Here is a 21,016-nt window from a genome sequence, read left to right on the forward strand (position 1 = left end):
AAAACTAACAAGAGGCAATGAGGTACTTTTTTTAATCTGCTTCACAGATATAACTATAAAAAACAATAATTATTTTCTTTTCTTATCAAGAATGTTGTCGCTTTTCTGGGATTCAAAAGTGACATTTGCGGTCTCCTGTAAGAATATGCATACGAAAAACGTTTTGTTGCAAAATTTCAAGAAAAAAGAGAATTGAACATTGGAAAACTGACTATAGCTTGCAAATAGCGATTGTTCGCTCATTAATTGGAATGATAAAATAGAATGTAAGTAAACTTTACTTTCATTTCATTAATCAGATTCAAGACGGTTCTTTTCTTGTAAAACTTGAACTACAGCCTTTTAGTTTTAAACAAAAATCAGTACAAAAGAGTGAAAACCTGGTGCCGACTAGTACCCTACTCCTCTCGAATAGCACCGGAACTTAAGTTTGCTGGTGACGTAAGTAAGCTTTTGTGAGTGAGTCCCGTTGTAGGGTTTAACGAGTTAAAGTGCACATATTTCTGTTGGTGACTGAGGATAGTTTACTGAACATCATTAAATCAGTATTTACGTCATTTGCAGACTAATAATTATAGCTATTACGAGTCATAAGTTTTCATGTTGCTTGGCACCTCCACGTGTGTGGCAAGAGCAATTTACTACCGCTTATTTTCCCCTGGGCAGCACTCGGGTGCTGAAGTGTGGATGCTCGGATGCAAAAGGCATTGTCCACTTAGTTGTGCAGTGCGACTGTGCACAAACATCAGGTCGTAAAGTTTGTGACGTGTTTGTGGGAAGACTCTTCGACGCAGAGAAAAAACAATCAACAAACTGATTTGTGTACATGTTAACGTACCACGTATAAAAAAATCTGCACTTATACCTGATGCACCCTCAGGAAGGAGCCTTGCACGACATCTAGTCACTGGGGAGACGAGCTGAAAAGCCATTACACGTGAGTAATACACAATGTAGCAGTCGCCGTAACGTTTACTCTGTATGATAACAGCAATGGAAGAATGTACTACCTGGATGGTTTTAATTGGTTATACTTATTCACTGTTTCGCACAGAGGTTGTAGCTATAGCCTCGTTGTTGTTGTTGTGGTCTTCAGTCCCGTGACTGGTTTGATGCAGCTCTCCATGGTACTCTATCCTGTGCGAGCTTCTTCATCTCCCAGTACCTACTGCAACCTACATCCTTCTGAATCTGCTTAGTGTATTCATCTCTTGGTCTCCCCCTACGACTTTTACCCTCCACGCTGGCCTCCAATACTAAATTGGTGATCCCTTGATGCCTCAGAACATGTCCTACCAACCGATCCCTTCTTCTAGTCAAGTTGTGCCACAAACGTCTCTTCTCCCCAATCTTATTCAATACCTCCTCATTAGTTACGTGATCTACCCACCTTATCTTCAGCATTCTTCTGTAGCACCACATTTCGAAAGCTTCTATTCTCTTCTTGTCCAAACTATTAACCGTCCATGTTTTATCTTCCATACATGGCTACATTCCATACAAATACTTTCAGAAACGACTTCCTGACACTTAAATCTATACTCGATGTTAACAAATTTCTCTTCTTCAGAAAAGCTTTCCTTGCCATTGCCAGTCTACATTTTATATCCTCTCTACTTCGACCATCATCAGTTATTTTGCTCCCCAAATAGCAAAACTCCTTTACTACTTTAAGTGTCTCATTTCCTAATCTAATACCCTCAACATCACCGACTTAATTCGACCACATTCCATTATCCTCGTTTTGCTTTTGTTGATCTTCATCTTATATCCTCCCTTCAAGACACCATCCATTCCGTTCAACTGCTCTTCCAAGTCCTTTGCTGTCTCTGACAGAATTACAATGTCATCGGCGAACCTCAAAGTTTTTATTTCTTCTCCATGGATTTTAATACCTACTCCGAATTTTTCTTATGTTTCCTTTACTGCTTGCTCAATATACAGATTGAATAAGATCGGGGAGAGGCTACAACCCTGTCTTACTCCCTTCCCAACCACTGCTTCCCTTTCATGTCCCTCGACTCTTATAACTGCCATCTGGTTTCTGTACAAATTGTAAATAGCCTTTCGCTCCCTGTATTTTAACCCTGCCACCTTTAGAATTTGAAAGAGAGTATTCCAGTCAACATTGTCAAAAGCTTTCTCTAAGTCTACAAATGCTAGAAACGTAGGTTTGCCTTTCCTTAATCTTTCTTCTAAGATAAGTCGTAAGGTCAGTATTGCCTCACGTGTTCCAGTATTTCTACGGAATCCAAACTGATCTTCCCCGAGGTCGGCTTCTACTAGTTTTTCCATTCGTCTGTAAAGAATTCGTGTTAGTATTTTGCAGCTGTGGCTTATTAAACTGATTGTTCGGTAATTTTGACATCTGTCAACACCTGCTTTCTTTGGGATTGGAATTATTATATTCTTCTTGAAGTCTGAGGGTATTTCGCCTGTTTCATATATCTTGCTCACCAGATGGTAGAGTTTTGTCAGGACTGGCTCTCCCAAGGCCGTCAGTAGTTCCAATGGAATGTTGTCCACTCCGGGGGCCTTGTTTCGACTCAGGTCTTTCAATGCTCTGTCAAACTCTTCACGCAGTATCGTATCTCCCATTTCATCTTTATCTACATCCTCTTCCATTTCCATAATATTGTCCTCAAGTACATCGCCCTTGTATAGACCCTCTATATACTCCTTCCACCTTTCTGTTTTCCCTTCTTTGCTTAGAACTGGGTTTCCATCTGAGCTCTTGATGTTCATACAAGTGTTTCTCTTCTCTCCAAAGGTCTCTTTAATTTTCCTGTAGGCAGTATCTATCTTACCCCTTGTGAGATAAGCCTCTACATCCTTACATTTGTCCTCTAGCCATCCCTGCTTAGCCATTTTGCACTTCCTGTCGTTCTCATTTTTGAGACGTTTGTATTCCTTTTTGCCTGCTTCATTTACTGCATTTTTATATTTTCTCCTTTCATCAATTAAATTCAATATTTCTTCTGTTACCCAAGGATTTCTACTAGCCCTCGTCTTTTTACCTACTTGATCCTCTGCTGCCTTCACTACTTCATCCCTCAGAGCTACCCATTCTTCTTCTATATTTATTTCCCCCATTTCTGTCAATTGTTCTCTTATGCTCTCCCTGAGACTTTGTACAACCTCTGGTTCTTTCAGCAGCTATAGCCTCCTAGCAGATAATTCGGGAAGTACAACGACATTTCATGAACGAAATGGGAAAACTTTATTTATTTTCTATCAACGGATTTTAGCCTATCAAAATACAAAGCCGCAGCTGCAAATTGTGAGAACGAAATACCACATATTCAGTGAAATCCGTATCTTAACTTCTTCTCATATTGCGTTACAGCAGAAAACTCTTTATTTACTTCTGACACAGTTCTTGGTTCAGTATCTTCGCTATCGAATTTAAATACACAGCATTCGAAATACTTGGTTCGCCTCACGGATGAGCGACGCCATTCTGTGCGCTAGCACGCTCAGCGACCGCCTCGCTGCTGTTCGAGAGGACGGCTAAGTGTCGGCATCAGGTTTCACGTTCTCCCTCCCTTTCATCCACAACAACACAACCAATCACTGCTCTGTAGAACCGCTCACCACAGTCATCCAGACGACACAGACACTATGTGATCAAAAGTATACGGACACCCCCAGAACCATACGTGTTTCATATTAGGTGCATTGTTCTGCCACCTACTGCCAGGTACTCCATGTCAGCGACCTCAGTAGTCGTTAGATATCGTGAGAGAGCAAAATGGGGCGCTCCGCGGAATTCACGGACTTCGAACGTGGTCATGTGACTGGATGTCACTTGTGTCATACGCCTGTACGCGAGATTTTCAGACTCCTAGACATCCCAAGCTCCACTGTTTCTGATGTGATAGTGAAGTGGAAACGTGAAGGGACACGTACAGCACAAAAGCGTACCGGCCGACCTCGTCTGTTGACTGAGAGAGACCGCCGACAGTTTAATGGGGTCGTAATGTGTCATAGGCAGACATCTATCCGGACCATCGCACAGGAATGCCAAACTGCATCAGGATGCACTGCACGTACTGTGAGAGTTAGGCGGGATGTGAGAAAACTTAGATTTCATGGTCGAGCGGCTGCTCATAAGCCACACATCCGCCGGTAAATGTCAAATGACGCCTCGGTGTAAGGAACGTAAACATTGGACGATTGAACAGTGGAAAAACGTTGTGTGGAGTGACGAATCGCAGTACACAATGTGGCGATCCGATGGCAGGGTGTGGGTATGGCGATTTCCCGGTGATCGTCATCTGCCAGCGTGTGTAGTGCCAACAGTAAAATACGGAGGCGGTGGTGTTATGCTGAGACACTATGTCGGTATAGGGTTACATCGATGTTTTGAACACCATGCTTCGCACTGTTGAAGTGGAAATCGGGGATGGCGATTGCATCTTTCAACACCTGTTCATAATGTACCGCCTGTGGCGGAGTAGTTACACAAAAATACATCCCTGTAATAGACTGGCCTTCACACAGTCGTGACCTGAATCCTGTACACCACGTTTGGGATGTTTTGGAACGCCGACTTCGTGCCAGGCCTCACCGACCGACATCGATACTTCTCTTCAGTGAGAACTCCTTGAGGAATGGGCTGCCATTCCCCAAGAAACGTTCCAGCATCTGATTGTACGTATGCCCGCCAAAGTGGAAGCTGCCATCAAGGCTAAGCGTGTGCCAACACCACACTGTATTCCAGCATTACCGAAGGAGGGCGCCACGAACTTTTAAGTCATTTTCAGCCAGGTGTCCGGATACTTTTGATCACATAGCATCTCACTCATCCAGACGACGCAGATATACACCTGACACTTAGTGACAGGTCGGAGGAAGGCAATGGCGAAACACGTCCACTAGGATGTTGCCTATAACGGCTGTTCATTATTCGTGCATCTGCTCCCCGCTACCCTCGTTCCCTGAGTATGGGACCACTTTGATACCCAGTAGTTTACCGCGGAATGATTTAAAGCGAGATAAATGTCGGACTGGTATTCATAGTAAAAATTTCAGGAAACGTAATTCAATCACGAAAGGGTCTAGCTTATAAAACACTGTTTCGGCAGGTTCTTGAGAATTATTCGGCAGTCTGGCAATTTTATAAGTTAGGATTAACAGAGTAGATAGAGAATACTTGAAGCAAACCGAAGCGTTTCTTCACTCGTCGGATTAATATACGCGAGAGTGTAAAGATTCAGCTTAAGGAAGACACTGCACGAGAAATGTTATAGTTTTTTATGTTGGTGAGCAAAAGTCATAGAATAATTTTTAAATGTACAGACCGCAATTTGACAGTATTGTCATTTATTTAATTACGACACAGGTTGCGGCCTTTTATGCAATTTTCAAGTGATTGAGTTTATGTCGTTATCATATGTTGCATGACATCAAGCGCAAAATTGGGCATAGACCAAAAAATATTCTATGGCCAGTTCTGAGCTTGATGTCATGCAATATATGTGAATGACAAACACTTGGAAATATCATAAAAGGCTGAATCCCGGATCATAATTAAATAAACAACAATACAGTCAAATGGCAGTGTGTTCGTTAAGAAAAAAAAGAACGTTGTCGGGGCGTTAGCCATTCTACCGTCGGAGTCAAGGCAGCGTCCGTTCCAGCAGGAGTCAAACAAAGAATAACATTCTTTCATCTCGCCGAATGACCGCGGCGGCGCAGTGTGACAAATCTGAGCTCCCACTGAAGCTCGCTGACAGCCTTTATTCCCGCGCCCCAGTACCAGGAGCTGGGGGCGCAGCGGCAGCGCAGCACGTGCACGCTGCCCTAGGCGGGAGTCCGGGCCCGGGCTGCGGCGGCCAGCCGCACCACCTGTCGCCATTAACATACGAGGCAGGCGGCCCGGCCGCTGCCAGCTTTGCGTGGCTGCTCTGTGCACACAGAGTCCGCAGTGTGGTGTTCCGGGCGCTGATCACTGCCTGCTTGCCAAACCATTACCAGGTTAAATGTTTCATGCACGCGCCCGCTGTTCATATTGTGATAGGTCACTGCAGGTGAATTCTTTTGTACAAATAACCTTGTTCCCTATCCGCGGCCGGCCGGGGTGGCCGAGCGCTTCTAGTCGCTACAGTCTCCGCGCGACCGCTACGCTCGCAGGTTCGAATCCTGCCTCGGGCATGGATGTGTGTGATGTCCTTAGGTTAGTTAGGTTTCAGTAGTTCTAAGTTCGAGGGGACTGATGACCTCAGAAGTGAAGTCCCAGAGTACTCAGAGCCATTTGAACCCTATCCACGACTAGTAAAAAATAGAAATCCGTTTTAAGAAAAGCTAGTTTTTCACGCATCTCAATGTTTATGACATCATAACTCCTGTGCTATGTGTGGTGCGATGATATAATTTTTGAGGTGCATTTAGTGGTGTATAGGATACGGTGTGCAAACTGTCTGACGAATATAGTTAGTAGGAAGGAAGTAATAAATTAAAACTTCCCGTCTGACGCTGAACTTTTGGTGCACGAGCTTCGAAAATGTAGTAAGAGATAAACTTATTTCCTTTCGTTATTTTTTGTGAATTTGCAGCACGAAAAAGATTCGAAACTTTTTGAGATTATGTGTAAAGTTTACTGGAGTGACTAAGTGCTCTCAGTTTCAAATACCGGGTCAATGTTGTCTGGATAAAAAACGCCCTCATTCCTCCCTGAAAGTCTCTTATACCATCTCGGATTCACCCTGTATGTCCCAGTTATTCTAAGCCTCAGATGGTATTCAAAAAAGAAGGCAAGGATGGACCGTGGAGCCACTGTACGACAGTGTCCAGAAGACAGGAAATGTGGATGGTGCAGACAAACGTGGACGAGTGGAAGTGTTGCCGTCGGAAAAGTTGATCGACGTACCAACTATAGAGCGTATGCAAGAAGTCTGAGCGAAGCCTTTCTGGCCAGTCTTATGTCTCCGCTGATCACTGCATGGGGAAGTATTTACCAGTGTATCCGTAAAGAATTCCTGTTGTTGATGTGTTATTAACTGTAGATTATGGAGAACATGTAGCGTCTGTCAAAGGTTCAGATCATGGATAAATGCGTACATGGGGTGTTTCACGTAAGGCATGGGCCGTATCTGACGTCGCACGGGATCCAACACCGGAGAGGTAAGGTACCGTTCACGGCGTGCGCTGTCGCTCGTTGCTCGGACTGATCCAAGTGGCGTGTCAGCTTTTAGCTGGAGCTGTGCTCTACCAAAACTACGGTTCGGTAGTTTCGGTGCAGTACGTAAATGAGGTAGTAAATGGTAGGAATGCCGGGAGTAATGAAACAATTGGTAGGAAAAGAAACATAAATGAATGTGCGAGAGAAACAGACTTCTGTTTGATTGTTTCTTTGGTTTGCACGCAATTGAACCGCCCATCGTTCAGTGCTAGTCCACTATGTATTGTATATCCTTGAAAAATTTAAACTGCATTTTATAAGTAAAAAAAAATTAGCTGCACGTCTATCTTCTGCTCTCTTACGTAGCCAAAACGATTACTTTTGATAGACGTACAGTTTACAAGCACAAATACCAGGCAAAATCTATATAATTATTGTTGTATTTTGGAGTCAATAAAAAGTTCTTCATTATGATCAGAGACAAAAGTTTCTTGTTATAATTGACAAATGCCAAAATTGGTTATCAATAACTTAAACATGTTATATATAAGATCGACGAAGTATTGAAGGGAAGTTTGATATTCTTTTCCTTTGACAGTTTTTACGTTTTACTTTTTTCTGGAGGAAATTACATTTTCTAGAGCTATATGACAAATCTGTATTGTTTTTTTTAATTATTTTTGCTACAACATCCCTCTGTTTCACGTTACAGATCAACAGTTTTCCAATACAACTGAATTAAACAATGATAGCTTCAATTTTTCTATAAATGCTCTTTATTTTTAAGTAATGGGTACGAGGATAACTATGTAGAACAAAAATTTTGCGTACGTTGCGTGGCCATTTATATATCCACACCCAGTTTCTGTATAGTTCACAACTTTTCGTTTCCTGGGGAATCTAGTAAGACTCTAGTAAGATTAGCGCATAAGTAAACAAAGCGGTTAAAATGACGTAACCCCCGATATGAATGCAACAGAAGTAGCGTACAGGTGACGTGGCTTTGAACTTAACTGACCAAAGTTACCAGGAAAACTACTGCAGTCTACGGTAGCCTCACAAATCTGTTTTCACCAAACTAGGTGATGTTGGAGCCGATAACATTTAATACTTCAGACTGCTGTGTCAATAAGACTGCTCAATGCATCAAACGACCATTTCAGATACTGCCGTCCGATGCCAGTTTTTCTAACATGACCCAAACCTGTCATTTTCACTTGATTCATACACAGGCGTCAGCAGCGTGGGAGGGGTAACCGCTAGAGCATTGCGGTACGCGAAAATACTTGGGTCTCATATTAGATACAGCACTCACTTACAGGAAACACTGTATGAACGCGAAGTGTATAGTAGCTGCCAGAAGCAACACGGTGCGTAAACTGGCAGGTAGAACATGTAGCAGCTTCAGGCTTGTGTTACTCAGCTGCTGAGTACGCATGTCGTGCGTAGCGTAACTCCAACAACGTCAGGTAAGTGGGCATACCGCTCAGTGAGCCATGCTGCATCGTCACAGGCCGTTTGAGACCAGTAGCGACTGACAAGCTGAACTGCCTAGCCGTTATCGCTTCCACTTCCCCTAGCATCAGACACGAAGTGGCAGCCAAGAAGAAGGAAATGAAATAATTTACATGTTCCGGAGGACAGGAAATGTGGATTATGCAAACAAACGTGGGAGTGTGAAAGTGCTGTAATTGCTAAAGTTGCATATTCTTCGAGGTTTCAAAAGTGTGAGCGAAGCCTTTCTAGCCAGTTTCTCTGTCCATACCAACCAGCTTGCCACCGACTCAAATCGAGGAGGAGTTTCCTGCATACAACAGAAAATCTCAGCAATACACCGCAACAAACCAGATTAGAAACGTGGCAAGAAAAAAATTTGTCCATAACAAGGCAAGAACTTTGCTCCAGAACAAACAGAGGGGTGGGGCATACAGATTATGCTCCGAAGGTAGAAGGCCCAAAAGTGAAATAAATAGACATGTGTTATCAGACGAACCGGCGCTGTGCGATTTTGGACAAAAGAAGACTTTTGTTTTGCGGTACTCGGCGCAATGATGTCCGTGGTGACAGGCCACTTAAATCTTTTGGGTGTGCTGTTATCCTGCGGTCCTCCGCATCTTTTTCTTTTAATATTGAAAGAAATTATAAAATACAAATTATATCTACTCGAAATCTGAAACGTAGAGATTGTTTATTGAACTTGCAGAAAGTTTAAAGGTGTCAGGAAAGATTAGAGGTGAGTTTTACATTCCTGTTACCCAAGTCCAGCAGGACTGGGATACATCGGCAATACGTGGCGGCATGCGCCCGCCATTGGGTTTAGTTATTAGAAAGCCATGAACCTGCTTTACAGGTCTTACGATTTATTACCTTTTACGATTTGTGTGTTTTAACTTTAATTTGTGTACTGTAAGTGAAAGTTCGTGAAGTCGAGTGTGCCATACTACAGATCTATTTTCATGTTGTTTCGTCTGTAATCTCATTGTACGTCCTCGTATGTTTGCTCTAGACGTCTGGCCTGTGTGACAAATGTGCAGTGTAATACGACCTGCTCTGGGAAACTGCTCTGCCAAGTTCATTCTTTCCTTTCAACGAGATGCATCCTGTGTAAATGCATTGGGTAAGGGCCATGTCCAGTCAGGAAGTGGACCATACCGCTACCGGGGACGATACGTCTCATTCTAAACCGTTCCCAGATCTTGGGGAATAAGGTAGATACATTCCGGCCCTTACGACAAATCCATACAAGATGCAGTGCGAGCTACGGCCAAGCACCTGCATTATTGACAACCTCATAAAATGCGCTGGATATGGTCGTATTCTGTCCAAAACTTCCTAGCCGTATAATATGACATGTTACCTTTCTTTTAGTTTTATAACTTTTACCGTTACAAATTTCAGCAACGGTTTGTGGTCATATACAGTGTCTGATGTTTCTAAGACGCTGAAAAGTGTTGCTTCGGACTATAGTAGTGTGTGTGTATGTACGCGTCTGTATGTTGAAGAGGTTGTCTTGAAATGCTCTTTTACTGTGATGAAATATTGCCAATTATTCTAGGATTTCACATATCGCGACAGACACAATCATACTTCAGCAAATAAAGGAGCATTTCAGGATCGACCTATGGGGTAACAGCATCTTGTATGATCCGTCAGTACACTGAAATCGATACACCATCTGTCAGATTACAAGGAACGGCTGAAGTATTTGTGGTTAGCTGAGGCTTCTTCCTCACCGCTGGTGCCTGTTCAACACCAGACACGTACTACCACATCATACAATAAAATATTCACAATGTTATATAACCGAAATAACCCAAGTTTAGGCCTTGGTACAACGGTCTTCCTCAGAACAAAGACTAATTAGCTGCGGAGTGGTTGTTTCAATGCATTGTTTCAGTGCGTTTTCACCTATTAAATGTGCTGTGATTGTCGCTGTGAAGACCACGTACAGCACTGTCGTCACTTCTCTTTTAACTGACGGTACTGTGCACTTTCAGCTGTAAAGAAGATACTGTAATTCCCGTATCACTCACCAGATTTATATTACTGCACTACATGTTTCGACAGTTACAGAATATGATCAGAAGATCGAAACCTTTTATATGACCGCTCTGAGTGAAAACCATCAGTCATGTAACCTGCTAATGGTAGCAGAACCGGTGAAACATGGTGTAAATAAGAAAAAAAAATCTTGTGACTGACGCAATAATAGTATTGTTTTCGTTCGTATTAGCAATCGAAGTCCTCAAACAAATCCACGATAGATGAAATAGATATTTTTCAATATTGATCTATATCCAGTCAGATAGAGCATGTGAAACATGTGAAATTGGCGTCACGTTCTACTAGACCAAATTTTGGAGAATTAAGAAGAAACTACGACTTAATAATTTCGTCGCCGTCGAGTTCAGTAGACAGCGAACAGCGGCTCAGTTAGAGATGGGTTGGATAAGGCAGAGGCTATTGTCCTTTAAGGAACCGTCCTAACATTCAATATATAAGGAACGCCTAAATCAATGTTTTTTAAGTGGATTGGTTCACTGTATCTTCTAGACGCGTGTCCAGCAAAAAAGGCTATACTCAAGAAGGCTATACTCACAACGACATGAAATAAGAGGACGTGCACAGACGCTGCTGTACAGAAGCAGTAATAACTGACAAGACAGGTTCTGTGCGGAGATAATGTAGGTGTCAGAGAACCATATTTTTAACAAATGATAGGGTACATTATATCAAAATCTGACGAGAAAAATTATGATCACTATAATCGATACACCATAAGAAGAGGTACAATTTTGGTAAACATTTTTGGAATTCAGTGATCAATAGATTATTATATTTTGACTAAAGTTCAGCCTTGATCACACCATTTATGATCAATGATATAGGTAACCGGTTTCGGTTATTTTTACATAACCATCATCAGACCCATGGCTCCCTTAGGATGGTAGGCGGAGCTCTCCTCAGCTGCTATGAAACCACAAGAAATGATTCAAATGGCTCTGAGCACTATGGGACTTAACATCTTAGGTCATCAGTCCCCTAGAACTTAGAACTAGTTAAACCTAACTAACCTAAGGACATCACACACATCCATGCCCGAGGCAGGATTCGAACCTGCGACCGTTGCAGTCGCGCGGTTCCGGACTGCGCGCCTAGAACCGCGAGACCACCGCGGCCGGCGTAACCACAAGAATTTCATGAGATAAGCTACCAGCTGCAAATACTGCATAGACGTGGACATGTATCCATAAAAATCTTTAAGTCAACATTTGCAAGAAACAGCGTAAGTGTATGTAGCATAGTCCCTTGGAAATAAATTTTGTAATCAGGGAAATGCTTTATGCTCACCGTGTATAACGATACTTACATTCCGCTTGAATTAAAAAGGTTACAAAATGTATGAAAACTACGTGCTTGTCTTTACAGTATCACTTCTTTCACACCCAGAGGCGATCCGTCCTCATTGCCAACAATCTTCATTTCCTTTAAAAATACATAGATATATAACCTATGATATCGAAGACAACTTCTTTTTTGTCGAAATTAATTTCGTCAAACTGTCCCAAATCTGTTTTGAGTCTCTTGCTGCTGGTTTGCCAATAATTGAGAACCACGTTTCCCGATTTGCGGTCTGCTGTTCCCGTGTGCGTGCAGCTTAATTACTTGTAACGGATCCAGCCTGGATAATTACTGCTGCTGTAATGAGGGTGAAATCTGTTGCTATCCCAGTGTCAGAGACTCTAGTCGAATTACCCCAAATGAGCGTCCATCTGTATCGCACATTACATAATACTGCATATCTACACAGGTCACTAATAAGGGACGAAACAGTTATCAAATAATCTTCCTACCTGAATATATGGTAGTATAATTTACAATTACTAGTCGTTGCAATTCCAAAACACACACGTAGTCCCAATTCCAGGAAAATTCGCTATTTCATACGATATGCGATTTCAAACACCTCTTATTATTATATTTTGACTAAAGTTCAGTCTTGATCACACCATTTATGTTTCAATGATATAGGTAACCGGTTTCGGTTATTTTTACATAACCATCATCAGTGCACGGATATCGAGGCGCTAAACATGCCTCAGAGCACTGTGGTGAAGATTTTAAACATATGGCTGCATTTTCGTGCATACAAAGTGCGACTCCTCTAACCTTTGCAGCCAGATGATAGGCCCAGCCGCGCTTAGTTTGCTGGGAACATGCTCGAACAAATCAATGCAGACAATAACTACCTTACTAAAGTTCTTTTTTATGACAAAGCAACTTTATACAGTTCCGAGAAAGGAAACGGGCATAAACGACGGATCTGGTGATAGGAGAACCTGCATATCGGGATCGAGCAGAAATCTAGGGATGTGACGGAAAGTTGTGGCTTAATGCACAACACAGTTATTGGACCGTTTTTTTCCACTGAGCCTAACATTACAGCAACGGATTAGCTGGGGAAACTGGAACTTTACGGTGCACCTCAGTTACAGAAATGTCAACCTTCAAAAATGGCTCTGAGCACTATGGGACTCAACTGCTGTGGTCATTAGTCCCCTACTTAAACCTAACTAACCTAAGGACATCACACACATCCATGCCCGAGGCAGGATTCGAACCTGCGACCGTAGCAGTCGCACGGTTCCGGACTGCGCGCCTAGAACCGCGAGACCACCGCGGCCGGCAAATGTCAACCTTGTGTAGTGCTTTAACAGGATAGTGCACCAACACACTGGAGACTGTTCGTTCGCCACTTCTTGGATGAAACATTTCTGCACACATGTATTGATAGGAAGGGTCGAATTTCATGGCCACCACTTTCACCAGACCCTCTTGAATTTTTTCTGTGGGTTACGTTAAGGATAAAGTGTTTAGTTCACCAGTAACTGAAGTAAAAACTCTTACGTCACGGGTAGGAGATTCTCGGTGACCGAAGTTGTGTTGGCAAAGAAAAACTGAGGGTCGCTCATACGTCCTACAGTCGACAAATGTCTCACATGTGGAAGTGTATGCATAAAAAGTTTTACAAACCAAGCTATCATTTTCAACAGGCCGCACAGCTGTATCAACCATAGTTCTTTAGAATTTTTTTTAATCAACCACATCTAGATTACCCGAGATATGTTATGAAGCCCTATGCACCTTTCTGGTCGCCTGTTTATTTGGCAAAGCCTGGTCGTGGATCAAAAGCAATGTAAAATTCCCTTTTTTTAGTTGCAATAAGTCAACAGCCAAGATAAATTTCAAAGATGATATCAGTTTGCCGGAATGACTATTACTCCTATAATTAAACGATCTCTTTATTTTATATTGTTCACTATTACGTAACGGACTGCGTGTAAGATACTGCAAGGAATCCCTTGCTGGTCTTAGGGCAAACCACGCTTTTCTTATACAGTTGTGGTACACAGACAAGCACGTGGAGTGTAACACAAGTGTTTAAGTTTAACTGGTTACAATTTACACCTGATTCTGGTTACACAGCTTAAACTAAGTATCAGCGAACAATAGAAAGCAAAAGGATGTTTCTGTCTTAATAGACAGTGCGGCAAGTTGAGATTCAAGACAACAGAAAAGTGTCGTTAGCTCGTATCCACTGGAGTTCTTTTTATTGGGCTAATGATGTGCAGTGATTCGTTCACGATGCGTGGATTTATTTTATTTCATGTCCCGTGGTCGGATGGGCGAAAGTCGTGAGCGATCATCTGTCTGTGAATCGTGTAGACTTTGTTCGGAATGTATTCGTATTGCAACCGCTTGTATGCCGCTTTTCTGATACGGAGATTGGGGGCCACGTTGATATTTGCCTGGACGAATCTACAAGAGCGCCCAGAAAACACACTCAAGTAGCACAGTGCTCTAGAATTATGGTCGTTTACTGGCCACGCGAGTTCATTTCCGGTCCACCTCCGTGTTTCTAAGACGAGCGCGGTGTGTGTTCAGTTACAGTAACAGGTTTACGTTGCTGCCAGTTGGACGTCGTTTTCGCTTAGGAACTGATTTTCAACTTCTTTTACTAATTACATAAACTGCTGCCGCTATAAGCTATAGGGAATATTGTTGTAGTTGTGGTTTCCAGTCCGAAGACCGGTTTGATGCAGCTCTCCATGCTAGTCTATTCTGCGTCCATCGTTTCTGCGTGTCTATTGAAACCTACATCCGTTTAAACCTGTTCACTGTATTCAACTGTGGGTCTGCCTCTACAAGTTTTACCCCTCACACTTCCCTTCATTGCCAAATTGAAAATTTATTGTTGGCTCAGGTCGTGTGCTATCAAGCGATCAGTTCTTTTAGTCAGTCTGTGCCATAGGTTTCTTTTTGGTAAATCAGAATATTTGACAGTCAATCTCGAGTGTTGTAAATTTTTTTCTCCAACGATCGGTTTCGACAGATTTTAGCAGTCATCTTCGGATATTCTGATAAATAATATTACTGTGCATGAATCGCACAAACATAACAAGAGCACACACGCATAAAACAAAGACGCAACACTGGCTTGTCAAATAGATAAGACAGAGTAAATAAAAAGTCCATAGCAGCATCAGTGTACCCCTCAGTGGAGGTGGGTTCGTCACTGGAGCCATTATTGCTACGATCCATCTGTAATAACCGGTTTTATGCAATTCTCCACTTTTGTCTATCTTATGCCCTTCATTTCTGCGTGACTATTGCAACCTACAACTGTTGAAACCTGCCTAGTCTATCAAGCCTTGATTTTCCTCTACAATTATTACCTCTCACACTTCCCTCCTCTACCAATTTTTCCTGATATGCGTTAGCTATAACAACTCCATTATTGAACTCGTCTCCATCCCGGGACTGAATGTCAGTGCTATAAGCTTTTTATTTACTCTTTTTATGTATCTGACAAGCCAATGTGGCACCTTTGTTTTATAAGCGAAGTATGCTCTCTTTATGTTTGTTCGATACATGCAAAATAATATTATTTCTAGAAGACCCGAAGTTGACAGCTAGACTCTGTATAAACCGGTCATTGGGGAAATAAAGTATATTACTACACGCGATATTCACTGCGAAATATTTTTATTCGTCAAATATCCGATCGCTCCCAGCAACTTGTACAACTTATATAAATGTCTTTTTTCCAAACTTGATGAAGTACTTCCTCATCAGTTTATTCAAGCTGCCCATCAAATCTTTAATATTCTTCTGTAACATCAAGTCTCTATTCTCTTCTTATCCGATATGTTTATTCTCCAAGTTTTACTTCCGTACAGGTACCATTCCGGACGAATGCCTTGAGTAAATACTTCTTAAAGTTTAAATGTAAACTTTAAATAGTAACGAATTTCTCTTTTCTAGAAATGGTTTTGTTGCTACTATCTGTATTTTATTTTTCCATCTTTACTTCGCCGTCATCAGTTGTTATGCTGCTTAAACAGCAACGGTCATCTGTTTCTGGTAGTGTCTCATCTCCTAATATATTTCCTTCGCCGCTCCCGCTTCTCAGCTACTTCTTTCCTTTCAAGTCCTTCCACTCTTACAAATGAGGTCTGGTTTCTGTTAGAGTTGTAATTCAAGATTATGTAAATGATAAGTGAAAGCGATCTGGACACCTCATGTATACTTTTAATTCTTGTTTGTGTTCCAAACACGACACGATGGGTGTCAGTTAAAGCCAGAGCAACGTGCTATACCAGTTCCGAATCAGTTCTGCTTTAAGGGAAAAACAACAGAAACCGGAAAGTCTACTGCCCGAAGAGGACGCAGCCATAGCTAATTATCCTCTGTCAATATAAAGAGAAGTTTCGACGAAGAAATGGAGATCACTGAACTGTACGCTACGCACTCTTAACGAGCATCCGCTAAACGAGATGCGACATTGTTCTCTTGAAACTCTTTAGCAGGGTAAAAAGAGCACCGATATTTGACGAAGACTGTGCATTACTTCTTCTGCTACCGTCGTATTTTTCGCGCAGATATCACGGCAATAAATTAGATGAGAATGTGGTTCGTTGAGAGACGTACGGAAAGTATCTCTCTCTCAATAGGCGAATGGAATAGAACAAGAAATCGCGCTGTTGGTACAAAGTACCCTCTGCCGCACACTCTACAGTGACGTGCGAAGTCTGTGTGTGGATATTTTATTAAATGGCAACTCCAGCCGGATATACTTATTTAGAGGACAATTTTATGCAACAGCAGATGCCGTTTAATAAACCTTATAACGACAGGTGCAGACGCTTTACTTCGGAGACGAGGTGCAAATTGGACAAAATAAAATATAAGCGCATGTAGATAAGCTGCCATTATTTACGAAAATCTAGTTAGCCCGTAGTTTTATTTGGGTGAAACAAGATATGAATTTTCCGAAGGTAACTGATTGAATACTAATCATGCATTCTCAGTCAAATGTCTCTTCCGGGCTCGCACGTGCCTCTTTCTTAATTGGCAATTAAAAACTCCTTTCATGCATTATTTGGAGACGAACAACGATTTGCATCAAAAACTAGATGTAGCTTTCACTGATATTCATTCAAAGGACGCAGAAAAACAAGTAGCGAATCTGTAGTCGACCTCTTTGTCGGCTATGACAACTCGCGGCCATTGACAGAGTCGTTTCTGCTCCTTTACCTACCTGTCTGGCTGTATTAAAAACTAAATCATCATCATTATCATAATTTATTGCATAAACGAGTTTGTGAAGCCTATAGCAGAAAAACAAAAGAAATAAACACACATGAAAAGAACATATACAGCACTCTATAAAAGGTTATAAAACAACACACTGCAAAAGCACATCAGAAAAGTGAGTGCGTCAGAACAGAGGAGGTACCTACTGCACACGGCGGCCCGTCTTTGCCAGTCTCTGGTTTCATCTCCCATCGCTCCCGGATCTACTTTCTTAAGGATTGTTAAAACTCGATCCTTCCATGGCGTGCTTCGACGTTCTATTGAACGTTTTCCAGCAGGTTAAGAATGGAGGACTCGGTATGGGAGGCATCTATCAGCTCTAAGGATGTGGCCAAACCACTGTAACTTCTTGTATCCTAACATTCGGCCAATGTACGGCACTAAAAAGAAGTAAAACTGGCAACGTGTTGTCAACATAGGCAGAGCTTCCTTTTTATTTCTTTCACACTCAAGTCACAGTCATTTCTGGTTTCGACCACAAATGTCTGTGTTAATAATACACAATGGGAACAGAAGAACTGCCTGTCTTAAAATCGTAAAATATTTTAAGTTTTTGACAGTTCTGTTTGGTAGTGACGTAAAATAAAAACAAGTATATAACGATGGAAACACTTCCGCCATAGGCGACATGTAGCAAACAAAACGTCCACGAAATAAGATGTTTACGAGAAAACTTAGAGAAGAATTAGCAGGCACATCAAGTGGTGTTTCATATCCCCCCACTACTTTCTCTACGTGAGCATGTCTTCTATATGTCAAATCAGGGGTTGGTGAAACTTGAAATCTAAAATGTACTCGTTTAAGCAATCAGCTTTTCGACTCGTTAGATGATGGTCTTTTCCGTGTAGATGTAACCATTACACCTAACTTGTATACGACGATATATTATTTAACGCCCCCACCACGTTTTTTTCTACTTGTATATGAAAGCTAATGTCAGGAACTAGTGTAAGAATTTTTGTGTGGTTTTAATTAATAAACAGCCTGATAGCCGTGCAAAGTTTGTGTATACAATGTATTACCGCTGCGCCAGCCAAGTCGACCTGCCGTAGATACTCAGATCTACCTGTTCAAAGAGGGAAGGGGTAACTTGTTCTCTATAATCTGTTTTGAAAATTATAGACTTTCTTATGTCTTGTCTCCCTTTTCTTGCGTTTATCCCGTAGTATGAGATTTACATTTTTAATAATTTGGCAAATTTATTTTGTTTTAAATTTGTGGCACGATGTACTTCCTATACCACAGTCAATGTACTGAGTCACATGCGCTTACTGCCTGTGAATCGTGTAAATCTAGTGCAGTGTCTTGTTTTAGTTACTTATCTAACGTATTTTCGGTGGTGGAGATTGAGAACCAGTGCACGATTTGCCTAGACAATCGTCAAAAACCACCTGACAACCATAGTCCAGCTGGTACGTGTACCACACCAGTGGTCGACAGCCCGCTGCGTGGTTTCCTTCCGTGTCTGACCAATTCCCGTGCCTTGGAAGCTAATATACTACTTTTTAAGCTGTACGAGCACGTCCGTTTTCTAACTTTTTTTCTTCCCATGCAATTTTCCCATCTGCTGCTCTTTCCAGAAACAGATTAACATTTAACACATGTCGTGGTTTATGTACCACCAGCCTGTGTCTTGTTACGGTAAGAGTAAGGGCAAATAATACAGCGTGAGCAAAACAAGATTGGTCTGGAAAATATTTCATGCATCTTAAGTTAGACAATCTAAGTTTCGACCGTCCTCACCTGCGGTGGATGATGTAAGCTGTGTTGTTTGTCTCAAGGTACACGAACTACACTGGTGTGCAAAACTTACTGACTAAAGTAAACTTTGACACAATGTGGCACTGCCAAGTAACACAGCTCGATCATACTAGGACGATCCACAGAAACAACTGGTACGGGGTAGTAAGAAATAAGCAACGAGTGGAGAGGAACGATACAGTTATTCAGAGACAATAATTACATTGAAGTCGTCGTGTTTTATGATCCGCTTCTCCAGTGCATCCCACAGAAGATCCGTGGGATGCGAGCCGAGCCAACGGACAAGCCAGCCAATTCGCCGAACATCCTCTCGCTGGTTCCAAGAGGTCACGCAGTGTCGCGCATTTAGTCAGAACTGAGCGCACGACTGAAAAGACGCACAAGGAGAAGGAGTGCAGTGCCACAAAAACGGGTGACTCGTGAGTGAACCGTATCCAAATGCCAAACGTTTACATTTTTGCTAATGCACAGAGAGGGCGAATGAACATTTAATCATGTGCAGTGGAGCCTAATAAATACAACTTAACACAGCAGTAGGTTAGCCGGACAAAGCCGCTCAGCCAGACACACCCAAAGAAGTTCGCTTATCAGACAAAATACCGCGTCCTCGTCGATGATTTGCTGTCGTTTTATGGAAGTATCTCCATAACGGCGCATTTCCGAAAGATGGTTATTCTCAACATTTCGGCTACTCTGCTCTTAACTTGTTATTAGGTTGTTATTCCCCACAGTGTGTAAAAATGAACAGTGAAATCCGTTATGTGTCAGTAGAGAGTGCAAGTCATAAAAATTTATTTAAGAGTACGAACAGCCGAGTTTGTAATAAAAGTACAGCTGTGTAAATACTGTAGGCTACAGTAGATTATCATACGTAAGTGCAAACTACGATAGTTCTGCTAGTAACTTTGGCTAGTTAAGATTTACCCGCATTACCTTTAAGTTAGGCGTGTTGCATACGTACTGGACGTTACCTGACAACGAGCGCTTGCTTTGCACATGCGATCAGTATCATACTAGATTTCCCTAAAACCAGACTGAGAGGCGATATATAAAGGACCACGTAACCTATAGAAACTTTTTCAGTTACACAGTTATCCTCCTGTCTGTTACTTAGAGATGAACAGTGTTTATAGCAAAACTGAAATGGTCAATGTTTCATTCAGGTCTTATTCGAAAATTATTAATTTGTAACGTGAAACACAGGGATGTAATTATCATGTAGCATCAGGAAACCAAATTTTCTCAAAAAAGGGTAAAATAAAAAGGAGTCACAAAACAAAAATATGTCAAACATCTCTTCAATACTCCGACGAACGTACATAAAACATGTTATTAATCATAATCAACCTTCGACTGAGTAAAACACTTCCAGCCCCTGTCCCCTTGGGTGGGGCGGGGGCAACTTCTATATCTTAAATGGAAACACCCATTTTTTATTGCAGATTCGGATTCTCCATAAAAAAGTACTCAAGTTTTGTCTGAAACATTTTTTAAACCATTGACAGATGGTGCTGAAATCGAGAAAGAAGTAAAACTGGGGAAGAACTCAGCTTTATTTAGAATTATCCGAGAAGGACCCATCACATCGATAGAAAGTGTGCACCAGTTCTTTCGTTACGCCAAATTAAGCTACTTTTGTACAAAATGTACTGCATCCTACTCTTAGCGTTACCCAGGAACAACGACATGGACGCAGTAGAACGATACCCACGGGGCGCTTCACTAGTGTAAGTCACCTTGCCTCTCACATGTTGAGGTGCTTCATTAGTGTGAGTACCCTTGCCTCTCACAATATGTGGTGATTAATTAATGAAATTAGCCACGAAGAAATTGTTCATAACTATCCCAATTTGCTTCAATGCATTAAGTCAATCGTCTGCGAAAGTTGTCCACAGTTTTGAGCAGCACATTCAACGGTTTAAAAAAAAATGATACAGACAAAACTTGATTACTTTTTTATGGAGAATCCAAATC

The 21,016-nt window shown here is 41.8% G+C and overlaps 1 protein-coding gene across 1 annotated transcript in view; it reads left to right on the plus strand.

Annotated features, from left to right (window-relative positions):
• Nucleotides 1–21,016, plus strand: part of LOC126199067 (uncharacterized) — a 144,408-nt gene that overhangs the window by 113,456 nt on the left and 9,936 nt on the right. Inside the window, exon 4 of the mRNA XM_049935780.1 lies at nucleotides 5,759–6,032. Within this exon, the coding sequence (XP_049791737.1) occupies nucleotides 5,759–6,032 (274 nt within the window). The remainder of the gene's footprint in view (nucleotides 1–5,758; nucleotides 6,033–21,016) is intronic.

The sequence above is a fragment of the Schistocerca nitens genome, chromosome 8 (genome assembly GCF_023898315.1).
Source record: "Schistocerca nitens isolate TAMUIC-IGC-003100 chromosome 8, iqSchNite1.1, whole genome shotgun sequence".
Classification (NCBI taxonomy): Eukaryota; Metazoa; Arthropoda; class Insecta; order Orthoptera; family Acrididae; genus Schistocerca; species Schistocerca nitens.